We start from the raw sequence: 13,184 nt of genomic DNA on the forward strand, positions 1-13,184 counted from the left end.
CTATGTTTGAAATATAATTTTTCTGCATAATATTTTCCTCAGAGCAGATTTTACCTCTTGATTCCTCAAAGTGTAGATCAAGGGGTTTAAAACAGGTGTGACCACACTGTACAACAGAGTGATGCTCATTTCCCTTTCAGAAGATTCACCAGTAGAGGCAAGCATGTAGTTGAAAATAACTGGAACATACAAAAGTGCTACCACCGTTAGGTGAGAAGCACAGGTTGAGAAGGCCTTCCAACGGCTCTGCCATGACTGGACTTTGAAGAAGAGGAAGGAGATGATATAGAGATAAGAAAGGAGAGTGAGAAAGAAGGAACCTAGAGCAATGCAACTTGTGACAACGTTGAGGAGGGTCATGTTGAGGGCCGTGCTACTGCAAGCCAATTCTAGCAGGGGCTTGATGTCACAGAAAAAGTGCTGGATAAGATTGGGGCCACAGAACCACAGCCGGGAAGTGACTACTGTGTGCATTAGGGCATGAAAGAAGCCTGCGGCCCAGGTAGCCACAGCTAGTGCAAAGCAAGCCCATTTATTCATGATGATGGTGTAACGCAGAGGGTTGCATATGGCCACATAGCGGTCATATGCCATGACTCCCAGAAGCATGCCTTCACTGCTGCCCAGGAAGTGGAAGAAGTGCAGTTGAGTCAGGCAACCAATAAAGGAGATAGTGTTGTGCCTCTTTAGGAAGCCATTCAGCATTTTGGGTACAGTAACTGTGGAGCAACATATATCAAGGCAAGAGAGATTTCCAAGGAAAAAATACATGGGGGTGTGAAGGCGTTGCTCAACCAGGACTACTGCCAAAATGGCCCCATTTCCTAGCAAGCAGGCCACATAGAGCAGCAGGAAGACTGTAAAAAGCATGTGTTGCTGTCTGTGGTCATTTGCTATACCCAAGAGAATGAACTCGTAGACCTCTGTCTGGTTCCCCATCTCTGTGCAGATAAAAAAAATAAAAATGGGGGGAAATAGGCCAGTGGTTTTAGAATGGAATTAGAAGAGAATGTACTGTAGTGATGAATGAATTGAAAGACAATGGATTGTGGTGTTGGGACTGAAGCCATGAAGGCAATTTGACAAGGCTTCTTTCCCTGGTCAGTTTTTAAATCAATTTTAAGGAAAACAATATGAGATAGAAAGGCATGAAGATTATTTTCAAAGTATGTAGTATTTCAGCAGAAGTCCAGAGTGTTGGATTAAATAATCTCCATCATTTCTTCCATCTTCATGATGCTAAGTAGAGTGCTGAATGCAGGGTGGAATACATCTGATACAATATTTATCTCACTCTGTCATTCCTGAAAGAGTGATGAATTTTCATTAGCGCAGGGATAGTCAAAGTGGTGCCCTCAAGATGTTGTTGGACTCCAACTGCCACTAGCTCTAGCCAGTTTGTTCAGGAATTGAGTGAGCAATAGCATCTTCTGGAGGGTACTGCATTGGCCGCCCCTGAATTAGAGAAACACAGTTAGTGACATATTGAATAATCAGATCACATTTTGTATGAAATGAGTTTCTTAGAGTCTCTTCTATCCTACTCACACTCTCTTTCTCTCTCTTGCTATTCCCAGGTAGAACACCATTCCCGCTGTGGGAGAAGTGCAAAGCAAAAAAAAATTAGTGGTTGCACCTTCTCTCCATCACCTGTTAACACTTCACTGTCTTGTCCAAGCAATAAACGTATCCCTCACTTCTTTTTCTTGCTCTGAACATAACCAAGGAACCACTTTGCATTGCTTTGTCATTGTTTTAGCAACCTTTGTAAACCTGCCTTACATCACACTTACAGGCTTGGGCTATCCATTGCATTGGTCTGTGGTTATATGCCCCTCCTTCCATTTCATATGCACATCCTTTAAAAGACTCAACTCACCATAGTGCTCACCAAACAACCAAACTGGCTTCTTCAGATGTGTCCCATGTTTCTTTTTGTTCCCCCTTCCTTTCATTTGTTAAATGTGTAGAAAATAACAAAAACAACAAGTGTTGCATAAGCTACAAAAAGGTTTGTTCTTGTTGATTCAGACTGGCAACTTTAACTGGCCCCTGTAGCTGTGTCATTATGGGAAGTATGATGTCACTTTCCTCCCGAGAAAAAAGACATTGAGTTAAACATTATTAGCTGCAAAGTTGCTCAACATCAAACTGCACTTAAAGTTACAGTACAATGGGACAGCTGCAAACATGGGAAACTCATTGCCCCAGTTGCATGCAAAGGAACAAAGAAAATGAAAGATAGTGAAATTTATGGAAGATCCATATTATACACCTAAAGCATGTTCAGCACACATTTGAAACACATTATTCACCCCAAAAATTGTAGGAACTATAGTAAGGTTACCAGATTTTTTTCAAAGAATCCAGGGACACTTTTTTTTTTTTTTTGAAAAGAGAAAAAGGTTATTTCAAAAAGTTATTATTATTATTTTAAAGAAGTAATATGTCCTCTTCTGTGGTCTCCTCTGTCACATGGCCTTCCTCTAGGCCCCGACCTGCTCTCTTGGAGTGCTAGCCGCTGTGGAGTAGGCTCGGCTTGGGCCTGGGCTTGGCCATGTGTCCTTGCCCTCCCAGTGCTCTCCTACTTCTCCTCTTCAGCAGCCGCAGTGGCGCAGCAAGGTCGGGGCTCACCTCTTTTTTCTCCTTCCTCTTTCTCTCCCTTCCTTCTCCTTCTCCTCTCCTCCTTCTCTCTGCATCAGCTCTGGGGTTTTCCTGGCCCCAGAGCACCACTGGGCAGTCGGCCGGGCGACCAGGTGCTCTCGCTCCAGGCTCGATTTGGGTTGGAGGTGTCAGCGGTTTCCCCAGTTGATGCGCCAGGCGTCTCCAGTTCCCCCTTGGCAGTTGCTGTGGCAGTGACAGTCTCAGCAGCCCGGAGCCAACCTGGTAGCCCAGTTGGCTCTGGCTGGCTTCAGGAGCTGCCTGCTGCCATGGTGCCCGCCATTTTGCCTTGCCGGAGGTCCCCATATGATGTGTCTTGTGCCGTTGAACCAATCACACAACTTTCATTCCCTGCTAATAAATCTACAACATCTAAAATATAAATCTGGGGACATTAAATGAAATCTGGGGACATTCCGGGGACGGATTTTGTCCGTGGACAGATTTGTAAATCCGGGGACTGTCCCCAGGAAACAGGGACTTCTGGCAGCCATAAACAGAGCTACTCCATCTCAGAGCTACCATTTCTAGCACTCCTAAGAACTTACACTTCCCAGGGTTGTTTGGGAGAAGTCCTGTGCTTTAAATGTGCACCACTTGTGCTTTAGATGTATAGTGCGGATCTGCCCATAGCTATGTATACTCATTCTATATTGGTGCAGCTCCATCAAGTTGCATCTCCAACTGATTACCCACTAGTTATTAGGCAACATTTAATCAGATAAAGATTTTTACTTGGCATGGAGACAAGTGTTTAAAACTGTTAATTGCTGAAGATCAATTGTTAATTGCTGAAGTAATTGTTAATATTAAAAACTAGCACAACAGTATTACTACAAGACAGAAAACGAGACATGATTTACATGTGCAGACTGTAAAAATCATGCTTTGTATCATTTCCCACATCTATTCCACTTTTTCCACTGTGTGAACTGTACTCCTAATTTTTAACTCATTTATTCCTTTATTTCTGTAATGCAACCCATAGGGGAGAATAAGGTATGAAGGTATCTGAAATTTGCTAAGTAGATGGGATGTGGGTAGTGCTGTGGGTTAAACCACAGAGCCTAGGGCTTGCCGATCAGAAGATTGGCGGTTCGAATCCCCACGACGGGGTGAGCACCCATTACTCGGCCCCTGCTCCTGCCAACCTAGCAGTTTGAAAGCACGTCAAAGTGCAAGTAGATAAATAGGTATTGCTCCAGCAGGAAGGTAAACGGCATTTCCATGCACTGCTCTGGTTTGCCGAAGTGGCTTAGTCATGCTGACCACATGACCGGAAGCTGTACGCCAGCTCCCTTGGCCAATAAAGCGAGATGAGCGCCGCAAACCCAGAGTCGGTCATGACTGGACATAATGGTATGGGGTCCCTTTACCTTTACCTTATTTCTGGATTTTCCTGGGATTTCATTACCAGGATTTCAAAGGTGGAATTGATGTCCCAGGGTCATTTCCAACAGGCTCTTTATATTGGATCTTAGACAAGTTGACCGAAAATTGTGAGTTTTTTGCGTTTTTGTAAAAAAAGAAAGAAAAAAAGCTCAATAATCTTGGAGTTTGTTTAAAAACAGCTCAACTTTTTGAAATATGGCAACCCTGTAGTTAAGGGATCCACATACTGAATGCATTTTTGTTATCTTTTTTGAAAAAGTTGCTTGCTGCTGCAGCTCTTACCTTAACAAACTATATACTTCTTTCAGTCTAGATATTCAACTTGTAAATAGATTAAAAACCACAGAACCAGAGTAAGATGTTATCATCAGTTTGCCCACACTCATATTAAAGCAGAGGAGAGATATAGCTTCTTTGTATACTTTTGAGAGTGCTCATTTTATCACATCTACCCTCCTTTGGAAAAGAAAAACCAACCTCCCTTTAGGAGAAAAAACCAAAACCTTTAGAGATTTTTCATGTCATATGAGAATTCCTTTGTTTTTGAAAACATAAATGATTAACAAGGTCTTTTGAGATGGTATGTTAATTGTTTGTTTTATATGATATTGTCTAGAATGAGAGAGAAAATTTTGAGCTTGTTTAAGCAAACTTGCTGATGAATTCCAGCTATGAAATTTCATGCTGGAGTCCATCTTTGAAATTATTTTGTAGTTCTTCTCAGGCCAGTAACAGTGAATCCTTCTTCTTTTTTACCCATTGGTTTCTTCATGTTGCCTTTTTTATATATCAGATCTGTATCCATTTATTAGTTTGGGAAAGGCTCATCAGTTTGTTCTTTGTAGGCAGCAAATGGGTATTGTTGACAACTAAAGGAATATATCATATTGGTTGATTTTATCATGTCTCATAATACTTTTGCAAATAGGGAGATTTCACCTCAACTTTCATTTCCTTTTTGCCTTCCCATCCACATAATTTTGGTGAGCTCAGTATGAAACTTCAATACTTGATTGAAAACCACCAAATAAGTTGTGGTGGAGTTATTAAGTTATAGTGGACTTGTGTTGAGTTAAACTGGAAATGTGTTTATAATGTTATCAAGACTATTTTTGGGAACATGCTTTTGTTAAATACTACGATTGTTCTGTTAGGCTCTTAAAAGTGATGTAAGGTTCAGACAAAGTTCCTCAGTTTATTTATTTGCATTTATTTATTAAATTTTATACCCACCCTTCATTTGCATACCCTCCAAAATTTCTCCAATGAAAATAGGGACATCCCATTCCATAATGATAATTTTACTATTTATACCCCACACATCTTACTGGGTTGCCTCTGGGCAGCTCCCAACATACCGTAATTTTCACTCCATAACACACAATTTTTTCCTCCTAGAAAATAAGGGGAAATGGCTGTGCGTGTTATGGAGCGAATGCCTACGGATAGCGGGGAAATCTGCTGCAGTCGTGAGCAGTCCGTGGCTTGCTTTGAAACAGCAAAGCCGGTGTAAGCGGCTCCTGACAGCGAGCCCAGCCGGGGAGGAGGGAGAGAAGCAGAGCGGGAGGGGACAGGAGCCGCTTACACGAGTGTAAGTGGCTCCTGTCCAGTTGGCTGCTTTAAAACAACCCCGTGCTCTCTGTCCCTGCCTGCAGTTTTTTGCTGTCCGATTTTGGATTAGCCACTGTAGGGGCTGTGTGTGTGCTTGAGCTATCGTTCTCCTCCTCCTGCCTCCCGTTCACTCTCCAAGCGCCCCTGCGCTCTCCCAGCGCCCCTGCGACTTTAGGATTGATACTCTGTATGTCTGTGTGTGTGTGACGGATCGTTCTCCTTCACTTGCTTCCCGTTCACTCTCCCAGCGCCCCTGCGCTCTCCCAGTGCCCCTGCGACTTTAGGATTGATACTCTGTGTGTGAGAGAGAGATCGTTCTCCTTCTCTTGCTTCCCGTTCACTCTCCCAGCGCCCCTGCGCTCTCCCAGTGCCCCTGCGACTTTAGGATTGATACTCTGTGTGTGTGTGAGGGATCGTTCTCCTTCTCTTGCTTCCCGTTCACTCCCCCAGTGCCCCTGCGACTTCCAGCGCCCCTGCGACTTTAGGGCCGGTTCTCTGCGTGTGTGTGTGTGTTTTGACCTCACTGGGCTTGTTGGGGGAGAGTGTTGGTCGCAATTTTTCTTGATTTGTCTCAGAGTGGTTACTATCGTGGTTTCCTTTGTTTGTCTTAGCGCGTTGCTTTTAATTATCTTTAAGTGTGAGTGTGAGCGTTTCGGCAGCTGCCGAGCCGGGGAGGAGGGAGAGAAGCAGAGCCTGCTTGTTTTAAAGGAGCAAAGTGGGAGAGGAGAGGAGCCTCTCCTGCATTATTAGCAGCATCCTTCTCCACACACCCCACACGTGCTCCTTGTCCCTTGAATGCTTTTCCTTCCCTCCCCACTTAAAACGTGGTTACAAAGCACGGATCCACATGGATCCTCAGGATTTTTGCACTGGGTCACCCCAAATTCACCATCAGATCACATAGCATGTCCATGGCTACAGCCTGCACCAAAAAACACACACGCACCCACTGTTTCATGGGGCCGCAATGGCGCAAAAACGTGGTTACAAAGCATGGATCCACATGGATCCTCAGGATTTTTGCATTGGGCTACCCCAAACTCACCGTCAGAACACATGTCTGTGGCCACAGCATGAACCACAAAAATCATACATCCACTGTTTCGTTTAGAATATTTTTTTCTTGTTTTCCTTCTCTAAAAACTACGTGCGTGTTATGGTCAGGTGCGTGTTGTAGAGAGAAAAATATGGTACATAAAATCATAATAAAACATTTTAAAAAAACCTTTCCTAAACAGATTTCCTTCACATGGCTCAGGGGTCAGATACCCTCCAATATTTCTCCAATGAAAATAGGGACGTCTTAAGGAAAAGTGGGAGATTCTGGGATCTTATCAGAAACCAGGATGGCTTCTCTAAATCAGGGATGTCCCTGGAAATTAGGGACACGTGGAGGGTCTGCATTTGTAGATCTCAGGGTGATTCTCAACATAAAAATACACCAAAGAACCACAAAAATATAATAAGAACAAGAACAAACCAATAAAGCCTCTTTTGATCATTTCCTTTCAGTGAAATGTCAAAAACCTTCTTCCCAGAATCTTCAACAAGGCAGTTTTGACTTCCTGGTTCCTCAATGTATAGATAAGTGGGTTCAAAACTGGTGTAACAGCACTGTATATGAGGGTCACCATCATATCCCTTTGAGAAGCATTACCCACAGAAGGAAGCATGTAGTTAAACAACACTGGCACGTACATCAATCCAACCACCATCAGATGGGATCCACAGGTGGAGAAAGCTTTCTGCCGACCAGTTTGGGATTGTACTTTGAAGAGAAGAAAAATGATAATGTAGAAGTAGGAGAGGAGTGTGGCAATGAAAGGTCCCATGACAATGCAACTGGTTACAATATTAAGAAGTAAGAGATTCAGGTGAGTACTACCACAGGCCAGTTTCAGCAAAGGCTTGATTTCACAAAAAAAGTGTTCAATGTGATTGGGCCCACAGAAGGGCAAACGGGCAGTTGCCACTGCATGCATCAGGGCATGAAAAAAGGCAGTAGACCATGTGGCTGTTGCCAAGATTTGGCAGACCTGCTTGCGCATGATGATGGAGTAACGCAAAGGGTTGCATATTGCTACATAGCGATCAAATGCCATTACTCCCAGAAGAATGGCTTCACTGCTGCCCAAGAAATGGAAAAAGTGGAGTTGTGCCATGCAACCACCAAAGGAAATGGTTTGGACTGGCAACAGAAAACCAGCTAGCATCTTTGGAACTGTGGTTGTGGTAAAGAAGATGTCAAGGCAGGAAAGGTTTCCAAGAAAAAAGTACATGGGAGTGTGCAGCTTTGGTTCAACTATTGCAACAAGCACAATAGATGCATTCCCCAATAGGCTGGCTAAATATAGCATCAGGAAGGTGACAAAGAGTGTACACTGAAGCTGCCAGAGATTGGTCAGGCCCGTCAAGATGAATTCTCTCACCTCTGTTTGGTTCTTCATCTCTAAAAGACAGCAGGGAGAAAGAAAGGTAGGTTAGTACCATTCAAGCCATTTACCTATACAGTGGTTCCTCTACTTATAAACATGATCCCTTCTGGGGTGCCGTTCGCACCCTGAAAAGTCCGTAAGTAGAACACCACTTCTGCTTGTGCGTGTGATGTGATAGAGCACTTCTGCACATGTGCGAACCGGCAAACCCAGAAGTGTTCATAACCTGGAAAAAAGGCAATGTGAAGCAAACGCAACTCGAGGTATGACTGTGTTTGAAATCTCTACAAACATAGCCAGATAAAACCCCAGACTAATTCTAAACCCACTTACATTCTTTATAGGGAAATGATTTTATTTTTTCTACAACCATAATCATTACTTGCGTGCCCAGGTGTCGCACAACCCTCAAACCTGTCTGATGAATAACAGTCAAGAAACAGTATTTTTGGTCAAATCAGGGACAATTTTATCGCCATCCCAGTCGCAGAGCCATCCCCTCCTACCCCCAGAAATAGACACTCACATCTTAGCATATCATTACATAAATAACTACAGCAAAATTGTACCTGTGTTCTCCTTCCAGTATGACTCTTTCAGGATCATCTGAAATCCACATTTGGACAAAGAATAGTTACAGATAGCATTGGTCAAGATTAATGTTTACCAATTAATTAATGTTTGCCAATCCAGTTATTCGAGTTGCAGCAAACACCCATTTAAATTATTGAACCCAAGTTATGTTCATTAACTTCAAATGGTCTTATCTTACTAGCACTAGCACCAGTTTCAACCCTTTGCTTTACTTTATCATCATGAGCATTTCATTTTTCTATTGTGTTCTTTACTCAGATTTATCAGCTGTAGTTTTCACAAAAGCAGGCTGTAACATGCATAATTTCACCTGGGAGTAAAGAATTGGATGAACATAAATTGCTATATTAACATCCAGCTATATAGTGTGTTCTTTCAAGCTGCAGACGGCGCCTACCTTGATGAGTTCACTTTTCCCTTAGATGATTGAACATGAGACTGATGTTAAGTGGTATGAAGGAAGTATTTAAAGGAGACAAAAGAAATACACTCTGATTGCTGTGTGACCCCACGTGAATGTGTAAGCCTAAGACTTAGTATGCAACATGTGCCCAGCTTGTTAAAGATTGTTGGCTGTCATTGGGGAAATCAGCTACATTCATTAATTTAGTACCTCTTCATGTGGGAATAGAGTCTATAAATCTCTTGGTTTTGAGAAAATAAACCCTGTGTGCCTTTGAAAATATAAAGTGTGCTTTTGAGAACACAATTTGTAGAATCAATAAATTCTGCCAAGCTGTTTTTAATGACCAATTTTATTTTTAGAATATTATTTTATAAGGCCCACATTCTTGAGTACAGAATCCATCATAATGTAATTGTATTTGCGCCTTGGAAGCTGCGTACAGATTTTCTCCTCATGTGCCCAGGCACCACCACTACCCTGATGTCCCCTGATTTAGGAAAAGAACCAATCAATACACAATAATAATTCTGGGGGTCAAATAAGGCCACAACTTTTATTATTTACAGGTGTAATAGGTTTGGCAAACACCCTGGGTATAACCATTAACACCCAGCCCAGTTGCTGGAAGTATTTCCAAAGGGGGTTGCTCCTGAGACGAGGAGGACCTGTAACATACAGTACATCCAAATGGGTCAAACCACAGGAGAACTGTCTTAAGGAGTGCTATGGCCCTAGCCCATGCCTGGGTGTCTGAAGAGTAGCACCTCCTCCCAGATCCCTTCAATGGGATACCCATTTCCTTTGGAGGCTCAGGCAGAAGCTTTACAACCCCCTAAAACAAGAGTAGTAACCTAAACTGTCATCTGAGCAACTACCATTATGTCTAAACACGGCCTTTTGTCAGGTTTCAGTGAATTCTGATCCTTTCCCCTCTCACAGTAGACAGTCAAGGAAGTAGACAAGGAAGCTCTTACTGAGTCTTTATTCAATATTCATGGCAAGAGGCCTCTGTACACTGCCTCTTAATTTAATGGTGTTGCTTCAACTGAGCTCCTCCTCCCTCCCTTCCTAGCAACAGCACTTCACCTTACAGTGGCCGCCAGGGTCTAATTGTCTCTGAGTCCTTTGCTCTTCCACTTTCAATGCATGCCAGATTCTGGGAGAAGGAGGGGGCGTCAGAAATGCTGTTCTGTGAGAATGTGTCTCTGTCTCGCCCTTCTCTTCTCCCAACACCTCCCAACTCTTCTGTTCACCTGTCTCTGAGCTGTGACCTTTCTCAAACCACAGCTTCAGGAGAAAGGGGGGCAGTATCCACCATTCCTCCTCAGTCTCATCCCCCTCAGTCCAGTCCCTGACACCTCTTTATCAAAGGTGGTGTTGGGGTGCCAAATCAAGAATCCACCCAATAACTCAACTTTGCATTTCACTGCACAGTTCACCTTCTTTCTTGCTTGAATTATACAAATTGGGTGTGGAACACCACACCATTGCCTCCTTTCCAACAGTTCAGACCCATTTGTGGGTAATTTCTCATTAAAAAGCAAATTAATTCATACTTTGTGAAGCAATCAGCAAAACAAAACACAGCCATGCTTTAAAATGGTAACTTCTTTGAATTTAGCAATGTCACCCAAGTAATGTGTACAAAAATGCATACACCAGTGTAAAGTGACATATTTGTGGAAGTAGCACACAAAATTCTATTATAGTAGGGGGAAATGGTATATCAGGAGAAATCCCATACAAACATGTGGCAATCAGGAGAAATTCACACTGAAATTGGAGAATTTTCATGAGGACTTTAAATAATACAAACTGATGTGGAAATGTGGAAAGTGAAAATAAGTTGGAAGAATGAGAAACTGAGGGAAAATGTAGTTGACAGATTTGCTCATCTTAGCCTAGACAAACTATGTTCTGTAACCAAGGTGTCACAGGAGCCCCTCATTTTCCCAAGAGATTGCTTTTTCAGTTGAATGTTGCTTTTATTTGTTTATACCTGCTTACAATGATACCCTCTTTCCATCAGATCTGTGCTTTGGATCAGCTCCTAGCTTCTTGGTTTTATTCTCAAATGTCATCTCAGTTGCCAGGGTAGAATTCCAACTGCTGCATCACATCTGAACTGGATATGATCTGCATATGCACATGCTTCTTTTGATAAACTGAAAATAGAGTAGTGAGAGCATTTTGGCCCTTGCTGCCAGTACAATGAACTTTGGACCTGCCAGCATGATATCTCTTCAGCAACACAGATTGCTGTTTCCCAAAAACTAACCATTTACACATACTTCAATGTAAGGAAGCAATGCAAGTACAGTCACATTCCTTCCTCCCTTTCTTTTTGATGAAATTACAGAGGCATATCAGTTCCCTTTATCCCACAATGAAATAATTTTTGTTTTCAACATTGAATAAGGACCATGCCTTCCATCAATCAAGATCTACCCCAAAGATCTTACCTGCATTACATTGCAGCAGAGAGTTTGGTCATAGAGTATACACTTGCCTATGATCTACAGACAAGCCCTACAGGCATGCTCACATGGTATTCATGTTTTAAAGGCATTTTGGCTTTTTCTGTGTGTTACATACATTTTTAGGCGTGTACAGGAAAGGGGAATCACCATAACGATTCATTATAAAAGTCTGTAGACCAAGGATGGGAAGCATTAGCTCTCCATTTGTTCTTGGACCACAACTCTCATATTCTTTGGTTATTGGCAATGATGTCTGGGATTATTGGAGGTACAGTCCAACAGCATCTGGATTGTTCTATATCCCTATTGTAGACCTTTTGTGAGGTTGAACCAGTTTCAGAGACCAGATCTATCCAACAGATTGTTACTTACTGTAGCTTGGAAAGACACAATATAAAAGACAGTGGATTTGATCTGATAAAAAGATTTAGAAAACTCATGCCCGTTGCATGAAAATATCCCACCCACCAATAAAGAATCCAGATATAGCTGTCCCCTCCCTTAGTTCAACACAGGAAAGCCTAAAAGTGGTTATGAGGATCTTTTGACATTCTCTGTGCCTAGCTGCATCTTATGACCTTCCATGGCCAATATCAGTTCTCTGAAACAAGGGCAATAACAAACTATTAAGTCCATATTTAAGCTCTGCACTTTTGATTTATTAATTTTTTAATAGCAGTTTTCACTTCTTGATTCCTTAGAGTGTAAATCAGAGGATTCAGAACTGGAGTGACAACAGTGTACATGAGAGTGACCATGATTTCTTGCTTTAGGGATTCTCCTGAGGAGGGGGGAACGTAAGTCAAGATAGCCCCTGCATAGAAAAGAGTCACAACTGTGATATGTGAGGCACATGTGGAGAAGGCTTTTGCTCTGCTTTCCTTAGACTTTACCTTTAAGAAGAGAAAGGAGAGGATGTAGGTGTATGAAAGAAATGTTAGGAGGAAAGGGAGCACAACAATTAGGCCTGTAACTATGTTGAGGAGCTGGAGGTTAAGAATGGTGCTACAGCACGCCAATCTCAAAAGGGGTTTAATGTCACAGAAGAAGTGCTGGACTATGTTGGGGCCACAGAAATGGACCCGAGATGTCATTATGGTGTGCATGAGAGCATGGAGGAATCCAGTGGTCCAGGTAGCCATGGCCAAGAAAAGGCAAGTCTTCTTGTTCATGATGACAGTGTAACGCAGTGGATTACATATTGCTACATAGCGGTCATAGGCCATGACACCCAGCAGTAAAGCCTCACTGCTACCCAGGAAGTGGAAAAAATGAAGCTGTGTCATGCATCCAATAAAAGAGATTTTCTGGTATCCAAAGAGGAAGCCTGTCAACATCTTTGGTACAGTGACGGTGGAGTAGCATATGTCAAGGCAAGAGAGGTTCCCAAGAAAGAAGTACATAGGGATGTGCAGGCGTGGCTCAATCAGTGCTATGAGTAAAATGATGGCATTCCCTACCATGATAACAAAGTAGACAAACAAGAAGCTGATGAAGAAGAAGGTTTTCCGCCCAGGGACATTAGTCAGACCCATGAGGATAAAATTATTCACATTTGTCTGGTTCTCCATCACTGAAAATAAAGGCAGAAATATTGCAAGGAAG

General features: G+C 42.5%; 1 protein-coding gene and 1 pseudogene across 2 annotated transcripts; both read right to left on the reverse strand.

Annotated features, from left to right (window-relative positions):
* On the reverse strand, positions 1-939 carry LOC308460763 (olfactory receptor 12D1-like; the record flags this gene model as incomplete). Its single annotated transcript, XM_080977288.1, has 1 exon — positions 1-939. One exon carries the CDS (start codon positions 937-939, stop codon positions 1-3), a length of 939 nt encoding a protein of 312 aa, XP_080833414.1.
* Positions 940-7,172: 6,233 nt separating this feature from the next.
* Positions 7,173-13,150, reverse strand: LOC308460764 (olfactory receptor 12D1-like; annotated as a pseudogene). The gene is made up of 2 exons: positions 12,829-13,150; positions 7,173-7,791 (listed from the first exon to the last, which is right to left on the reverse strand). The product of its transcript is annotated as an olfactory receptor 12D1-like (transcript).
* Between the last annotated feature and the right edge of the window lie 34 nt (positions 13,151-13,184).

This window comes from Podarcis pityusensis, assembly GCF_964106645.2.
Source record: "Podarcis pityusensis genome assembly, chromosome: 13".
Classification (NCBI taxonomy): Eukaryota; Metazoa; Chordata; class Lepidosauria; order Squamata; family Lacertidae; genus Podarcis; species Podarcis pityusensis.